Source organism: Anser brachyrhynchus (assembly GCF_964034855.1).
Source record: "Anser brachyrhynchus genome assembly, chromosome: 2".
Taxonomy (NCBI): Eukaryota; Metazoa; Chordata; class Aves; order Anseriformes; family Anatidae; genus Anser; species Anser brachyrhynchus.
This window is the reverse complement of record NC_137695.1, coordinates 92,725,548-92,742,019: the sequence shown is the minus strand read 5'-3', so window position 1 is coordinate 92,742,019 and position 16,472 is coordinate 92,725,548. Positions and strand designations below refer to the sequence as shown.

Here is a 16,472-nt window from a genome sequence, read left to right as displayed (position 1 = left end):
ATGGTGCTGTCTCTTTTTCTGCAAGCTGATGTCTCTTTTTATTAACAATGAAAAAAAAATGGAAGGTGGACTAGTGACAGTTTTCTTTATTTATACACAGTTTTAATGAACAAAGATGTAGCTTGTCATAATTTACAGGATTTTCACGGCGTTAGATCTGATTAGGTGCAGAGGGATGCACCAATGCGTTTATTAACATTAACTACCCCACAGTTGCTGCTATCAAGCATTCTCAGAGTACAGAAGAACGCAAAAGGCCTTGGTTGCATCTCAAGTGAGGTAGATTATATTTTCTGTCAGTGCCTGACTGTAGCCTTCTAACTGAAGAACTCACATGATGTACGTAGAACTCACATGATGTACGTAGAGTGATTTTGGATGACTTGGCTGTTGAAAAATTTGATGTGAAGCTATATCACAACATTTTTCCAAAGTGACAGTAACTTCTCATTACAAATTCAAGCATCTCTGATCCTTAGAAGTGGTGGGCTTTTCTTGCTGTCAGCACAAGGCTGTGAGCATTGCTGCCAGACCCGTGCAGTAAGCACACTTAGATTGCCAACAGAGAGATTTCTCTGTCAACAGTTTTGGCTAGCTATGGAAAAACTGCGCTTACTCTCAGGTATGTCATTGAGACAAATCCCAGAAGTAACTTCTTGTTGCTGTGGGTAAGAGGCTTTCATTTATATTCATTATATTTATGTCATAGCCTTGATGAGATTGACTTGATTTCCCCCCATTGCCTTACTTACAAAGCTTCCCTTTCCTTCTCTTTCTTCATTTGCTGCTGTCTAAAAGGACCTTGTAAAGACAAAATAAAAAATAAAAATCTGAGCAATATCAGTGTTACAGATTTCTCAGGCTTGCCTGTCAAGGTCTGACATTAACTCTTTTCCACTTACATGACAGTTGGCAGGTAGATGTCTCTTTGTTGTTTAAAAGGGAACTTTCTTTGTGTTTCTCCGTGGCCTTTCTTTCGCTTTCATGCAAAATTCTCATATTTCCTTATGCTATTAATATTTGCTACAACTTTGAAGGAAGCCAGAAATTGCTCCTCTTTCATTTCCTTTCCACAAATCCCCTGATCCTTTGTTTTGTGCTATAAATAACGGCTGGCTGTTTCCAGTGCTCTACCCGGATATTTCAGCAAGCTGAATAGCTGACTGAGAGCTGCCGCCTGCCACTCCGATGCTGCAGGAGGATGCCTCCATGTGCAGGGAGGCAAAATGAGAGACATCCTGGCAGGGTCAGGTGCGCATGTTCGCTTTGCCAAGTGTCAACTCCAATTACTGACCGCTGCCTGCCAACATCTTAAAAATGCAGCCCCTTCTAAAAGTACGCAGAGTACTTCTTAATTGCAGAAAAACTCTCTTTCTTTTAATTTTTTATAAAGTGAAGCATAAAAGATTTAAATGAAAACTTTTAAAGGGTAGGGCTTGAAATGTGAGAATACTTGCAGTGTTGCTGCAGTGCATCTGATTCGAAACCCTAACCTGTAAATTGGCACAAGTTTTATTGTGCAGTAATTTAATCTCATTTCTACTAGGTATTTTCTTCTTAGATTCAACGTGAGGTGACTGTTGCCCTCTTTGGGTAGGCAATATAGCTCTTGACTATTACAAAAACCAGATTTGAATAAAACTCTGATGTCTTTAGATGGAGTCCAAGAAGGTGCTTCTGATGAACCTCATTGATGACAGTGATCTTGGGACTCAGCTCTTGGTGTAAATCTTAGTCCTTTTCTATCCAAAAACAGGTAATGTACAGATTTTAAGATGCATTCGATAGCGAGTATAGCTTGGGAAGGGCATTCTGGACACAGCACTCTGGAGTTAGATTCACCAGGTTTAACACAGCCCAGTGAGATTAAGTATTTTTCTGTATTATACAATTGATCACCAGGCTATATGCACTAAAAGAACCTCTGCTGCAGAAGACCAGTGAGCTTGGTGTTTATAGCAGACCTGTGCAATATGATTTGAAATCCCTTTGTTGAATTAGAGATTTGGACACTATGCTACAACCATACAAGGACTAATTTTCTGTGTTTATCACTTGCCAGTGCATCAGTGCACAACATCATCTGGAGTAACCAGCTTCTTTCCAAGCAGACATGATGAGAGCAGATGATCTGAACAGAATTTAGTTGCCTATAGGCTTAATCTCCCCAAATTTGTCTGCGATTTGTTCCTATTAGCTCAGATTGCTTCCTGGCAAGCTGATTTCTGTGGTTCTTTCCTTAATTGTACCCAGGGGTTACTGGAAATAGCCCATGGGATATCTGGAGATGACGCTGCATCTAAGTGGCAGAAGCCTGTGAGATGCTGCGCTGCCTCATGTTGAAATGTCTATGGTAGCCAAGCCTTTGTGCCAGCAGTAAATGAGTTGTCTAAAGCTTCTCCAGTGAGTCAGACCACCGCTCCTCTTAAGCAATTTAATAAGGCAATGTGCTGATCTATCTAGTCAGCTGAGGTTAAATGTCACACCCGATGGAAAATCTGCATGGAGACAGGCATTTATACAACTGCCATTCTTCACGGGCTTTCAAACACCTCTTCTGCTCAAAGCAGCAGGGAAACCAAGAGGTTTTCTCAAGCCTGCTCTAAAATACTTCTGAGGATTCTCTGATTAAATGGAAATATGCCTAAGACTTACCATATATTTGGAAACTTGAAGCTCTCTTATGCTTTTCTAAAGTCATGGAACTCTGTATTTTCAGAGGTACTCAAGGGTTAAATGTGAAATCCGTGGGAAATAAGGATGTTCGAATGTTTGGAACCTAGGACCTTACCTTTTCTGTTCTTACAATTACTTTGCCAAGCCCGGGCTCCTCTCTGCCTTCTCTGGTGGGATTTATTGTGCTGGAGAATTGCAGGTGATTAGCAATATTCTGTATTCTCTTTCTCCCAGTTCTACCTAATGGGTTGTTTCTAGGCGTGTGGCATACTGGTCCCTGATCAGTGAATCATATCCAGCTTACTGATGATTGCTAAAGGCATATGTTATACGTGAATATGTAGGCATATGTATACGTGAATTAAGACTCATAAACAAAATTTCTAAAGCTGCTAGTGATGTCTGCAGTGCTGTTCAGAATTCAGTATGGAGGTAGTTGAGACTGCATAGAAGAAAACGAGTTAATGTTTATTTTTATTTTTGAAATTGCACAGCAGCCTAGTAGAAATCGCTTTGGAAAAGGCCCAAATTAAAAAGAGCAGCAATAATCATTTCATTAAAGCTTCTAGTCCCAAGCTGGAGTTAATATCTTTTTACAATGCATTTCCAACATTTTCAAGAAAAAAATAAAAACTAACAGGTAGATCTTATGTCCAATTCTCTGGGTAGGCAGAGTAAGCGTTTTTACTTTAGTGAACTGTCTGCTACAGCTTGGAATCTCTCTGCAAGAACAGAAAAGAATGTCAAAACTCAGTAAGAACAGGATTATTTTAAATTAGCTAAGGTGATCGTGGTTTTCCTCACCACCCATTTGCAGTTCACAGATTGAAGATAAAGGTGTCTTCAAAGTGAAAGCTCTTGTGTTTGGAAATGAGTGGTTCTGTGGAAGACTTTGGATTGAGAAAATTTCTCATGAAAATCACTATTCACAATACCTCAGTGTGCTGACAGAAGTGGCAAAATTGATTGGCAGCATCAGATATACTTTAACTTTGTGTTTGAAGGGAGATGTCAAATATATCTTTTAACAGACATTGTGAGTAGTTTAAAAACTAATGAAGAATAATTCAGGGCAAAATATTGAAAATAATGAAGCTCAGCTGGTAGCAGCAGCTCGTAATATAATTGTTTCACATTGTTTTTTTAGTATGCACAAAAGATTCTGAATTTTTCAAGCTGAACAATCAAATGATAATGGAAAACTTTTAAGAATGGGAAGTGGGATGAGAAACATCATTGCATATTTAGGTGCATAGTTAAGTCTGCAAAGCTATTTCAAAGAAACAGGGAATTACTTCTTGACAAGCTGCCAGTGTGTTAAAACTTAACTGCTGGGAATGGGTTTTGGTAGTTTGTAGTAACAGGTATAAATTGTAAGCTCCATGGTCAGAAATAACACATGCATGGATGTGTTGCATCTATTATGCAGTACAGAAATCTTCTCCGCACTTCTGCATTTGGGTATATAAAACATTTTGGATTTTGTAGCTGTAGAAATCTGTTTGCCATTTAAAGTCAGCATTGCTAAACCTCAGCCAGCGAGATTATGACGACTCTCCAATCCACATTAATAATTCAGTGTGAAATATTTTCATGACACTTGTAGCTCTGTCAGAGATTGAAACTGTTTATACTTTCTGGACACATTATATTAAAAGTAAGAAGCATTAGTATGCTGAACGCATTGACAAATTCTAGTCATGGTGGATGTGCTGTGATAGGAAACCTATAATTTAAACCCAGCCCTGCATTATCACTCATGTTTACTTCTCTGTGTAGTAGTGATTTGTAACAGGTGTCTTGTGATAAAACTGCCCCGTCTGGACAGGTGATGAGGGTGAGGACAAGTGGTAAAACCTGAATCACAAACCAGATTCAGTTCTGGTGTCTTTACAGCTGTGACACTCTTCATATGTGTTGGGTTTGGTCCCTCCAGGAAAGGGAACTTTTGGTTTTGTGTTTACTTCAGTAAACAATTTACCCCACATCCCCATCCAGCACCCTTGCCTGACTCTTAGGGTGACAAGGGGTGCAAACAAATGCTTTCCCCCCTTAAATCTGCTTTGGCCACAAGGCCGTCAGTGTGCAATGACTTAATGAGAGATGGCCTGGCTCCTCTTTGCCAAACTCGTGCATGTAATGTTTATGACACAGTCAGCCTCTTGAAAGAGAAGGCTTATGTGATCAAGTCTGCCTTTGAACTTCTGGATTCAAATTACCAACTCAAAGCTTTGTCATACAGTTGCAATAAATCATATTTTAATAACTGTTAAACCCTTTGAACGTAAAGTTTTATAGCAACACTTGCAGGAATTAAATACTTCCATCAAGTCTCAGTGCTTATGGCCTAAATCCATTGGATGCTCACTACATACTACCCATCCCAGTTGAAGTGGGGGCCAGGGTTTGCCTTGGGGTGGGGGCTGATCATGTTGAATACTGAACAAATGCATTCAGTAAGGGTAATAACCTTCTGTTCCAGAGGTTATAACCTAAAAAACAGGCTTGAAAAGGAGTGTGGAAATGGGGCAGAACACAGCAGTTGTGCAGTTGAGAGTTTCCTTGCCAATCTGATGATAACTGTGATTATTATTTTTATTTATTTATTTATTTATTTATCTATTTATCTATTTATTTATTTATTTATTTATTTATTTATTTATTTATTTATTTATAAGGGGTGATGGTCAATCATAAGCAGTTTGAGGATGCAGAGGTATGTAGGGCTACAACTCTGCCAAGACTGCATCTTTGCCACCATACCCTGCCGTGGTTTGAGAGGTCTCTCCTGCATCTCTCCTGTTCCCTTCCTTATATGTTCCTCCTCAGCAAACGAGGTGCCATCAGTCACAGCTCATGCAGTGTTGGGGGACATGCAGAGAGCCAGCAAGCAGGCACAGCTGTGTCTCTCGGTGGTTCTTCTGCTAATCAGTTATTCAGGGGCAAAGCCCCAGTCCAAGGGTGCCAAAGCCCATGTCAGCAGATCCTACCAACTTACTTCAGAGCAAGAGTAGGTCCTCTGAGTGCTGAAACATCTTCTGTGGTTTGAATTTACAGCCTCCTTCCACTTCTGCCACCAAACTGTATTTTCCTGCTTGCTTCTACTACGATAGGAGTATGATTGCTGAGGGGTTGTCTACATAAAGGACTGTAAAGATTCTTTTCTTTTTTTTTTTTTTTTAGGGCAAGATTGCCAGAGACCAACAGTCTAAACATTTCACAATAATCGGTCCTAATTCTGAGGAGAAATATTTCAATTTTTGTTACTAATGACAACAATCCATGTGCAGAAGACAATATCAGATGTCAGTGAAAAAATAACTTTTTTTCTTGTGTGAAATTTTAATTACTTTTTCTTTTTTTAAAAAAAAAGAAAAAGTACTATAGCACAGAGATAAACTCGAAGTTGGAATCTCAACTTTCGACATACATGCTTTAGCAGCTTTTTATATCTGGTAGGCTGAAAGGGACATATAAAAAATGGGTTACTTGTAACTAATTGTATCTATGTGGTGGGTTAGATAAAATTGAGTTTTCCTTATAGTCAACAAGTAACTGTTTACAGTCAGTAAGGAATTGCATTAGAGTTTCTGATACACATTTTTCAGATCAGTCGGTTAACTAATCACAGACTGGAGAAGTGTGTACACACATCAGGATGTCTCCATTATGAGAAAAATACTCCTTATTTTACTGTTCTATGACAAGATACGAAAAGGAATACAGCAGGGTGAAAATTCATTTTGTATATAATGAACAAATGAAAAGGCTTATGTCACACCTAAATGTGCAGCAAGTGTGATTTGGGCTGCAATAAGCTTGTAATGCTTTTCTTAAAATAGAGCCACAAATGCAAGGCTGTGCCTGTGCTGAGCTCTGTACAGTCATTTAATGGCTGTAGCATTAATTTCCACTAATGCTTTCAGTGTCAGAGGAGCAGAGCAGGATCTGGCTTTCTGCTGGCAGAAATTCTTCCTGAGAGCAAGACCTCTCTGTCCCAGGACCTTTCCTGCAGCATTCGTATATACTGCATTATGTTGGATCTTAATGATGCTCCTTGTTACGTAATTCCAAGCTGCTTCAGCATTTAATGTAATCACTTATCATGTCCAGAAAGGCTGTGGATAACCTCTCCTGTTCATACAGTAGACCAGCGCCAGAGACAAAGCCCAAGCTCATGGCTTTCTACAGCTTTATTCTCCATATTTTGTACTACCCTTGTCAATTAGCTTTGTTGAAGGGGGAAGACTGTAAGATGGGCCTTGGGATACTGCTCTCACAATGATAAAGCAAGCAAGGTGTGACAGGGTTCAGAACTGGTGAGTAAGCACAGATAAGTGGACTGGGGAGGGGAGTGGGACTAGGGGACCTCCAAGGGTCCCTTTCCACCTCAGCTATTCTGACCCTGCTTGATAAATGATTCAGGTAGTGCCAAAACCCATTGTTTGGTTTAGTAAACCAAACAGGTGGCTCTTTTTCTCTTTTACCAGGATTATCTGTTCTGCATATTTGCAACCAGGTACAGATCCTGTGTGCATTCAGTGCTGTGCAGTTGGCTTGTATACAGGTAAGATTTATTAGAAATACAGTCACAGAATGTGCTGGGGGAGACAGAGGAAGGTTGTGTAATCCATGCTTCTGCCCCAGGACAACCTTTTGTTGCTTGCCAAGCTATCTGAGAGCTGGTGCTAACAGTCAAACATTAATTATTTGAAATATTTTGCTGATCATTGGAATTAATTATTACAGAAGTACAGAGTTTGGAAGGGACCCTGGAGGTCTCCTGTCCAACCTCCTGCTCCAGGCACATTCACTTGGAGCAGGTTGCTCAGGGCTGTGTACTGGCAGACTCTAAGTCTCTCTAAGGATGGAGACTCTCCAGCCTCTCTGAACAATGTACTCCAGTGTTCGGCCACTCTCACGGAAATTTTCTTTTACTTCCATCTAGTCAGAATTTCCCTTGTTCTGGCTTGTGTCCATTGTCTTTTGTCTTTTCTACTGAGCACATTCGATCTTCTCTATACCCTCCCATCATGTAGTTGCACTATGATGATGGTTTATTATTTGCATTGAACCTTAGGAACCAATACTGCAGTCCCCTTGCTTTTCTACAGAGCTGCAAGAGGACGGTGCGAACCCTTTATACAAGAGCATATAGTTTTCTGAGTTTGAGTTGTTTGCAAAGTGTTTGTGTGGAGGCTATTGCTGCTTGCTTTTTAAGTGCTTTTAAATAACTGCTAGAGAGGGGGAAAAAAAGTATTGTCAAAGTGCACTGAAGGGAGTAAAGAAACCCTTTTCTTTGTAATATCTCCCAAGGAATGGCAGTATTGCACATTAAATTTATGAATCAAGAAACCTACTAACTAGCTTACCTGGAGGCATTATTTCACTCTGTTAAAACTTGGAATGAGCAACTTAAGTTGCTGTGTTTCGGCTTCTGAGCCTTCATTAAGGAAAGAACCTGCGAAAGTGTGTATGCGCATGGTTGTACTTTGTGGGCCCAGTATGTGTGCACAGTGTTCCCCTTGATAACAGCATTTATCATTTTATAGGTTTGTGAGCATGACTCTCTAGGCAATATATCTACCCACCAATGTATATAAATTAATTAATATGCTTATGGACTGATCCCCTGGCTTCACTTAGCAACCAAAGAGGAACAGCTGCCCTGTAACTATGGATATGCAATGGGTCGTTTTAAAAAAAAAGCAGTTTCATGTGGAAATTCCATTCTGTGTCTACCTGAGAAATGGAGCCAGCAGTAAGACCTCGTTAGTTTTTACAAGTTGTGCTAATTTTCAAACACAAGCTTCTATACTGACATAGAGTGTCACTTAGAAGATTTATGGTGGCCTTTATGGTGGTTCAAGATTGTATTGAGTGTACAGGGCAAGGTTTTGTTAGCTTTGTATTGGAAACTGGTAGCTCCCCTGGCAGCAGAGATCATCACCAGACTACATTCAACGAAGCAACATGCAGAGAGCATTCCCAATTAGTACTCCTTCTATGTCTGTGTTGCTTCCAAAGGGACAATCTTCCAAAACTGAGAAGAAAAACAAAGATTGTAAGGCAACATATTTACACAAAAATGTGAATGGAAGTTAGATCATTCAAATGAATTTACTGTTAAGATCAGAAAGCTTCATTCTGTCCTCAAGAAAAAGGTCAGTTTTGGTGGGGAAGACTAGTTTTGATTCAATAAGGAATTGAATACAAGTCTTTGACATAATATATGAAAATGATGAGGGAACTACACAAAGCAGTCAATAAAAATAAATTGCTATGGAAATTGATAACAGCAAGCTAGAAATACTAGGAAAAAGTCATGGCATGTATTTTCTATACATACTTTCAGAAAAAAAAGTCATATGGATGACATTGACTCTTGTAAATTGCAATACATAAATTATGAAAATAAAAAAGGGTAGTATTTGGTGCAGGGTTCTATTTAAAAAAAAATTATGTCAGGATACAAACTGTTCTTTTTCAACAGAGGTGTTTTATTCACTTGGAAGGAAATGACTAATATATAGCTCATTTGGTAACTAGGTTTTGGGAAATCATCAGCTAGACCAAAAATTAAATATTTTGGATATGTGCTATATCTTCTAATTGTATCTCTCAGAACTGTTAGAGAAGGAAGACCCAAGTTGTCTTCTCCTGTGCGAAAGGAAATTGGTTTGGGCTTCAAGTTTCCAGATGCGGTCTTTTGTTAGCTCTGAGAGTGCTAAATTTCTGCATGATACCACTGTGCTGAAGATTGCGCTGAAGCTGCCGTCTTCACGTGATTTGAGTAACAGCTTCTGTTAGGTAAAGTTTATGATTAAGTTATAATATAACTAAGTACATCTTTGTTTGAGAGGTTCAGACTAGGTCCCAGCTGGTGTCTATGCAAGCTCTCAGGTGAATATGCTGGCAGAAGTTCTCTGGATGTACAAACAATGTGAAGCTGTTCCTGAGGTAGCATCAGAAAACAATTGGCAGGTTTTTACTAGCAGTTAAACCCCATTTTCCTTGTGCAAAACAGAAAACAGACCCCTTTGCCCAAAGATCATTTTCAGGTTTGTGTAAGCTCCTACTATTTTCTGAATATACTCAATCTTTTAAACTAAATTGTTAATTACAGTAAAGAATTTACATTTGGATTCTTGTACTTCCTTCTTCCTCCTCATCTTTCCTTCCTGCTTTTGGCCCCATCAAAAGAAATGACAAAAGGTCTTGATTATTGTCCTGAATGTATTTTTAAATTCTGCGAACAGCAGGACAACTAAAACCTGGCTTCATACGGATTTGTGCCCTTGTATTCCAGCTCCCACTCTCATACACTCGTGCAGTCCTGCCTGGCAGGGATCAGCATGCCTCGTGGCTGTGCCAAAGCCTCATGTATGCCTGTTGCCTGCACCTGCCAGACAAAGCGTGTGGTGAGCTGAGGATTGAAATGTGACAGCTTTTCTTTCAGTGGGGGAAATAGCAAAGGTTCCTCTCTCCTATCCAGACACTGATTCTTGTGAAACTTTCCTCATGTGATTAAACTGGCAAGTTAGTACAGTAATTAGTTATGGATGGAAGAAAGAAACTTCTTGTTTCTCTGCAGACCCCTCATTTCACGGAAACTGAGGCTAAAAATTCGAATATTCTGAAGGCCAAAAAAGGGTGAGGTACTGGTTTTGTCCACATTAAATTGTAGTGACTCTTTGAAATTTTAGACTGGATAACATTTGGGCCTCGGAGCAAAAGTATGTGTGTTACACATACTTGGGACATTTAAAATGTTCACATATATAAAATGTTCATGTATAAATGTTCCATAATATGTATGTTGTGGGATATATTATGGTAAATGGACACGTTTGTTTTACATTGATATATTGCACCAAAGTGAAACAGAGGACTTTGTAAATAATATGACAATGTTCTTGTTTTTCTTCTGGCTTTGGCATTCAAAAAAATACAAGGTTTGGAAACAAAACGTAGAGAGTTACAGTACTGGTGATGGTGTGAACATCACAGTATCAAGGTGAGTCCTGTAGAAGGGGACTACATCTGGAAACAGGGCTATATACGTGTCAGTCATGAAGACACGGTAAGGGATAAACATATTCTTACAGCGTTATAGAAATATTCCTCAGTGCCTTGGAGCCAGGATTGTTTTCTTAAACTGGGCAAATTCTCCTAATATATAAAGTAGGGAACATATTAGCACAGTATTTCATGTCAGGCTTTTTTTTTTTTAATTTTCTGCACCACTATTATTCAGTATTTTTTATAAAATACTAAGTTAATACAGTTCTATTTGGGCTGAACTTTGTTCTCATCAGTTTCCTACCTCACTGATGACCAATTAACAGCATTTCAAATAAAGTGTCTGTCTTACTGGAAGTCTGATGCAGATTTATTGTAAAATGTTTTATTTTTAGGATTGGACTGGGGGGTCATTTAACTCTAAATATTGAAGGGTATATTGCAGAGTTGCAAATAGAAAAAATCTGTTGTCAAATGATATTATGTCAGGAAAAACTTTTTGAGAAAAAATAAAAAAAACAACTTCCTTTGGCTCTGACATTTTTGTGTGTGTGTGGTTGTAGCTTATCCTACAAAGCAAAGTTGTTTATGTTCTCGATTATCTCTCTATACGTGCCTGCCTGCCCATGGCACTCCTTCGGGCCTCTGGCCAGACATGGTCCTGCACGCTGACCACAGAGCACCTGTGGCTAGTTGTGCTGGTTAAGCGTGATGGAGGAGTATGACACATCAAACTGGAGGTGGGCGAAAGCGATTTCCACCATCTATTAGCAGCAACCAAAGATGTATCATCTGGGTGAAATGAGGAAAAGTGGAGGTGGACTTGAGGGAAGAGCTATTTCCATGGCTATCCGTATGTTAAGCAGTATTCTGCAAAAGGTGAGGATTTAGGAAGAGGGGCACTGAGTACCAAGTAAGTGCCCAGAGAAGGGCTACGAAGCTGGTGAAGGGCCTGGGACACAAGTCCTGTGAGGAGTGGCTGAGGGAACTGGGGCTGTTTAGTCTCGGGAAGAGGAGGCTCAGGGGAGACCTTATTGCTCTCTACAACTACCTGAAAGGAAGGTGTGGGGAGCTGGGGGTCGGCCTCTTTTCACAGATAACCAGTGATAGGACCAGAGGGAATGGCCTCAAGTTGTGCCAGGGGAGGTTCAGGTTGGAAATCAGGAGGCATTGCTTCTCAGAAAGAGCAGTCAGGCATTGGGACGGGTTACCCAGGGAGGTGGTGGCGTCACCGTCCCTGGGGGTGTTCAAGGAAAGGTTGGACGTGGTGCTTAGGGACATGTTTTAGTGGGTGGCATTGGTGGTAGGGGGATGGTTGGACCAGGTGATCCTGGAGTTCTTTTCCAACCTGAATGATTCTCTGATTCTACCCTACCCCAGTGCCCTTGTGCTCCAGGAAAGACCACTGTGCCCAGTCTCTACTTTGCCCCTGGTGGTCACAGAGCAGGGAGCAGGCACCCGAGGCTCTGGGCGAGTACCTCCCGGAAGCAGGCCCGGCACTGAGGTCCCGGCGACACCCGGCAGCCTTATGGGGGTGCCGGGGCCCCGGTGGCGGTGCCGGGCGCTGCCCCACGGGGGCGTGAGGCGGGAGGAGCGAGGCAGGGTGGCGAGGCCGGCCGGGCCAGGCCGGGCGGAGCGCCTGCCCGCCGGGCAGCTTGGTCCGTGTCTCCGGCCGCATCGTACCCGCCTCGCTACTTCCTTCCCCGCCCCGGACCCGCGGCATGGCCGGGGAGCCGCTGTTCTGCCGGGCCTCCCTGGGCAGCCACCCCGCCGGCTACGGCGGCGGCGACCTCGGCAGGCTCCGGGAGCGCGAGTTCCCCCGGCTCCGAGGTACCGCGGGGCGGGCAGGGGCCCCGGGCGCCGCCCGGGCTCGGCGGGGTGGCCCCGGGCACCGTGAGGGGCTGGGCGGGGGGGCTGCAGGGACAGCGGTGGGGTGGGGAGAGAGGTTTAGCCGTGCGGGGTAAAGAAAAGAGAGAATGGAGATTAAAGTGGTAAAACAGCCCTTGTGTGGTACAGGTGTGTAGTTAAGCGGGTGTTTGTAAATTGCTTCTGCGGGTTATGCAGCTCTCCTGCTCACACATGCCATTCGGCGTGTTTATATACTGCACGTGTTACTTAAATATGCACCTATTGCTTCAAGTCCAACCGTAATGAGTATACCAAAATAAACAACTCAGGTATTGATGCCCATGATATTAGTACTTCAAAATACTTAGCAAAAAAACCCCAACAACAACAAACCAAAACCCAGCAACTAAATAGAGAATAAATAACATCACTTCAGATGCCCTGCACCTGTTGCTTTGACCCGTCTTTATGTTAAGTTTCACGTTATCACCCCTTTTTCTCATTTCTTGGAGTTTTTGTAGTAGAATCTAAGCTGGCTTTCTCACACACAAGTATTTCTGAGGAAAAAAATAAATTTGACTTTTTCTCTCTAGGGGAATGTGGAAAAAACTTAATGTCAAACATCAGTTTGAAGAGTTTTTCTCCTGTTAGCCACAAGCATGTAAGCTGATTTCAAAATCTAGTATTTAGCAATGGTAGTTGCGTCACTGAAGGCTGGATAACAAGAAACTGCTGGTGGTAAATTCAGGCCAAGATTCTGAAAAATTAGTGTTTTATAACCAAAGCCGTTGTTTAGCCATTTAAACAGATAGCTTTACAAAACCCTTGAAGATCAGTATCTTTTCTCGTGAGTCTCCCAGGTTTTGAAATCAAGCGTATCTACTAGTGAATGGCATCTGGTGGGTCTGTCTGGGTTCCCAAGTAAGAGGTCACTGCAAAGGCAGCGTGTTAGGAGCATATTTACCTCCATTTCAAAATGTTATGGCTAATGTAAGTTACTAAGTTACACTTCAGTCATGCAGTTTACTAAACTAAGACATGGCTAATAAGTATTTGAGAATATTTCAAGAAAACAACAGCAACAACACACACAAGGTATAAATTAGAATCTGTCATAATTTAGCTAACTGAAAACAGAGGATAGTCTATGGTAAAGGAACCTAGATTGCAAATTCCTTCTACCCTTCCTAGAAGTTCAGTGTCTATTTTAGGTTTTTATTATTTTTTTAAATTTATTTGAGATTTTTGATGCTTTATTCAATTCATAAATAGTCTTCCATTCATCCTGAGAGCTCCTCACGTCTATGAGGAAGATTGGTGTCGTAAACTGATCGCTGTGTATATATATGTGTTGTCCTGCCTGGGATCCTCTTGTTAACAACAGGGGCATCTCTCCTCTAGTCAAGAACTTGTGTCTTTAGGTAATGGCAATACTGTGTAAGGTTAAGTTTCCCCGCCTTAATGTGTCTGTCTGGCTCAAAGTTGACTATTTGGACTAGTCCAGGAGCTGGGTGACAGTGGAGCAGTGTGGATGATAAGCATGCTGCTTGTACTTGTTTCTTGGCCCCTTTTTGTTTAGCCATATAGCTGTATCCCCGCTGCTGAAGGTCTTCATTGATGTGGATGTTACAGATGGCTTTTGAAGCTGTAGGTCTCTGTTGCCTTGCTGAAATAACGCAAAGGGAAGGTGGCTCATGTACAGGTTACAGCAGTAAAAGTGAGTAAAGGGGCCTCCTCCAAGTGACATACAGGAAATTAGTGGGGCTTTCAGGTATTTAGCTACATAAGCATTTTCAGTGACCTGCCAGAACGTAAAGGAGATGAGGCAGAAGTTTTGAATCTCTGATGGCCTTAGGTCAGCTTTATGGGTAAGTCCTGACTGTACAAATGCTGATTCTCAAAGGAACCTGTAGCTGTTCAAGGTGTTGTGCCTCAGTACTGCACAGAGGTGTTGCCATTTAATCCCTTCTGGTAAGGAGTGTTCTTAACCAGGTCCTCTGGGTAAAAGAGAACAAACTCTAGGTAGCTAACAGTAGTGTCTTGCTCTGCCTGTTCATTTGGGACATACCTCAAAGATCTTTCCATCATTAAAGACGTGTAAAAATCCCAATTTTGCTGTTCACTTTTTATATGTTGAGTTTTTTGGTTCCCTGTCTAGATACCCATGAATTAAACCTAGGGGTCCGTGTTGAAAGTGTCAACCCATTACATGCAGACCGTGGTAATGAAAATTAGTGCATGTCTGTGTATTCACTTCCTCCTGATCACTGATACTTGGTGATGTTTGCTAAGGACATCTTGTGCTCTCTGGGGAAGGCAGAAGCCTTTTCTGCGTCATAAAGTTTTGGCTCTGTGGTGGTAATGCTTCTGGTGTAGCTCTAGTATGAGTAGTTGCACAAGTGTCTGTTGAGAAGATGGTACAATATTTATGTGTAGGGCCAGCTGCTGGACACACTATAAAGGCAGGATTTTTTTTTTTTTTTCAAAGATGTTCTGCTTGTGATCTTACCAAAGTCCATAGGAGTTTCACTCTTGTCTCCATCAGAAGGCTCTTTCTGAATGCGTTGGGGATTTCCCTTTCAGGTTCTGTGAGGGGATGAAAGGATCGGCCATACTTCCTTGAATCAGCAGGGCTATGTCTGTTTTGATACAGAAGCCATAAATTTTACCTTTTAAGCCAAGGTTTGTCTTCACGTTTGTAATTCAAGGGCTGTTAGCCGAGGGCTTGAGCAGCCCCTTCTAAAAATATATGTGGAGTCTGTGAAACTGATCTGTGTTTCACAAGCAGCAGTGTATGTGCAGTACGTGACCTTGACTTTAATCTTGTGAACAGCATACCCTTATCTGCAATGTAGGATTGTAAATTATGCTTTAGAAATGGCTAAAGGAATCAGCAGGAGCTTATAGGTTCTGTTGTTAAGTAATGGGAATGAATATGCTTCTGTGATTTTTATCTTAGCAAAGAAAATACCGGCTTTGGTTTGTATCATGTTTTTAAAAAAGAAAAAGCAGACGTGGTTTGTGATGCAGCATTTGGTCCCAAGATACCTTCCCAGTTTTGGTTAGGTGCCAGTATTCTTCTCGAAGGTAACCGTGTCCATTTCAGCGGGAGCTTTCCAAGAGCAATAAGCAATGGATTACGCACGCACACGCCCCAAACGAAAGCCAGGGTATATTAGTGATCACGTACTCTTTAAGGGCTGCTGACTCTCTGAAGGTAGCCTTTATTTGAGCTAAAATACACTGTCACATTTAATGTCAAATGCACCGCCACGTTAAATGTCAAATGTAAAAACGTAATGCCCTACTAATTTCATGTTTTACCTTAGCAGTCTGTGTGTGATTATGTCCAACTAACAGTAACAGTGTAGCTTGCCTGTTTAAGAACAAAGGGCAAACTAAGCTTTGAATGACAAAACTGGCCTTTGTTTCCTTGAAACTCAAATGATGTTTCATGAACTGGTCTCCCCTGGGAGGGCTTATCTGTTGTTAAGAAGTAGCTGGGTACTTGCCCTTACACAAAAATAATACTTTTTTACTGATACTACTGGTAATTATTTGCACCGATACTTTTCCTGTAAGCAGCTAATAGGCTTAGCAGGTTTTCTCCGTGCATTTCAGTTAGTTCTCAGTGAATCTGTTAGTAAAGGTCAGCGCTGTCCTCTGAGAGTAGAAAAGCATATTTATTTTGTCACATTTGGGATAATCTGCAGGTTTGGCTAAATTTGAGAAGTAGGAGACGCATTCTGGCGTGTCAGCTCGGAGTAATTCTGTCGATAGCTGGCTGCTGCTTGCGTTTTATGAAACGTGTGAGGATGAGCGAACCGTGAGCCTGCTGAGCTGTGCTCAGCTCCTGGTTTGATTGCCAGTGTAGGCGTGACCTCCGTTTCTCCACTGGTACGGAAATGTGGTTGCCTTGTCAAACC

The 16,472-nt window shown here is 41.5% G+C and overlaps 1 protein-coding gene across 7 annotated transcripts in view; it reads left to right on the top strand.

The window, feature by feature from the left end:
* MOCOS (molybdenum cofactor sulfurase) overlaps positions 1 to 16,472 on the top strand; it is an 884,654-nt gene that overhangs the window by 643,096 nt on the left and 225,086 nt on the right. For 2 of the 7 annotated variants that reach the window (XR_013947686.1, XM_080583044.1), the window contains exon 2: positions 11,889 to 12,528. Coding sequence is in view for 2 of the 7 variants with exons in the window: in XM_080583044.1 (XP_080439170.1) it covers positions 12,227 to 12,528 (302 nt within the window). In the remaining 5 variants the exon portion in view is untranslated. Of the gene's footprint in view, positions 1 to 11,888; positions 12,529 to 16,472 lie in introns of those variants that run through there. The other 5 variants (XM_080583048.1, XM_080583047.1, XM_080583046.1 and 2 more) reach the window with 5 other exon arrangements.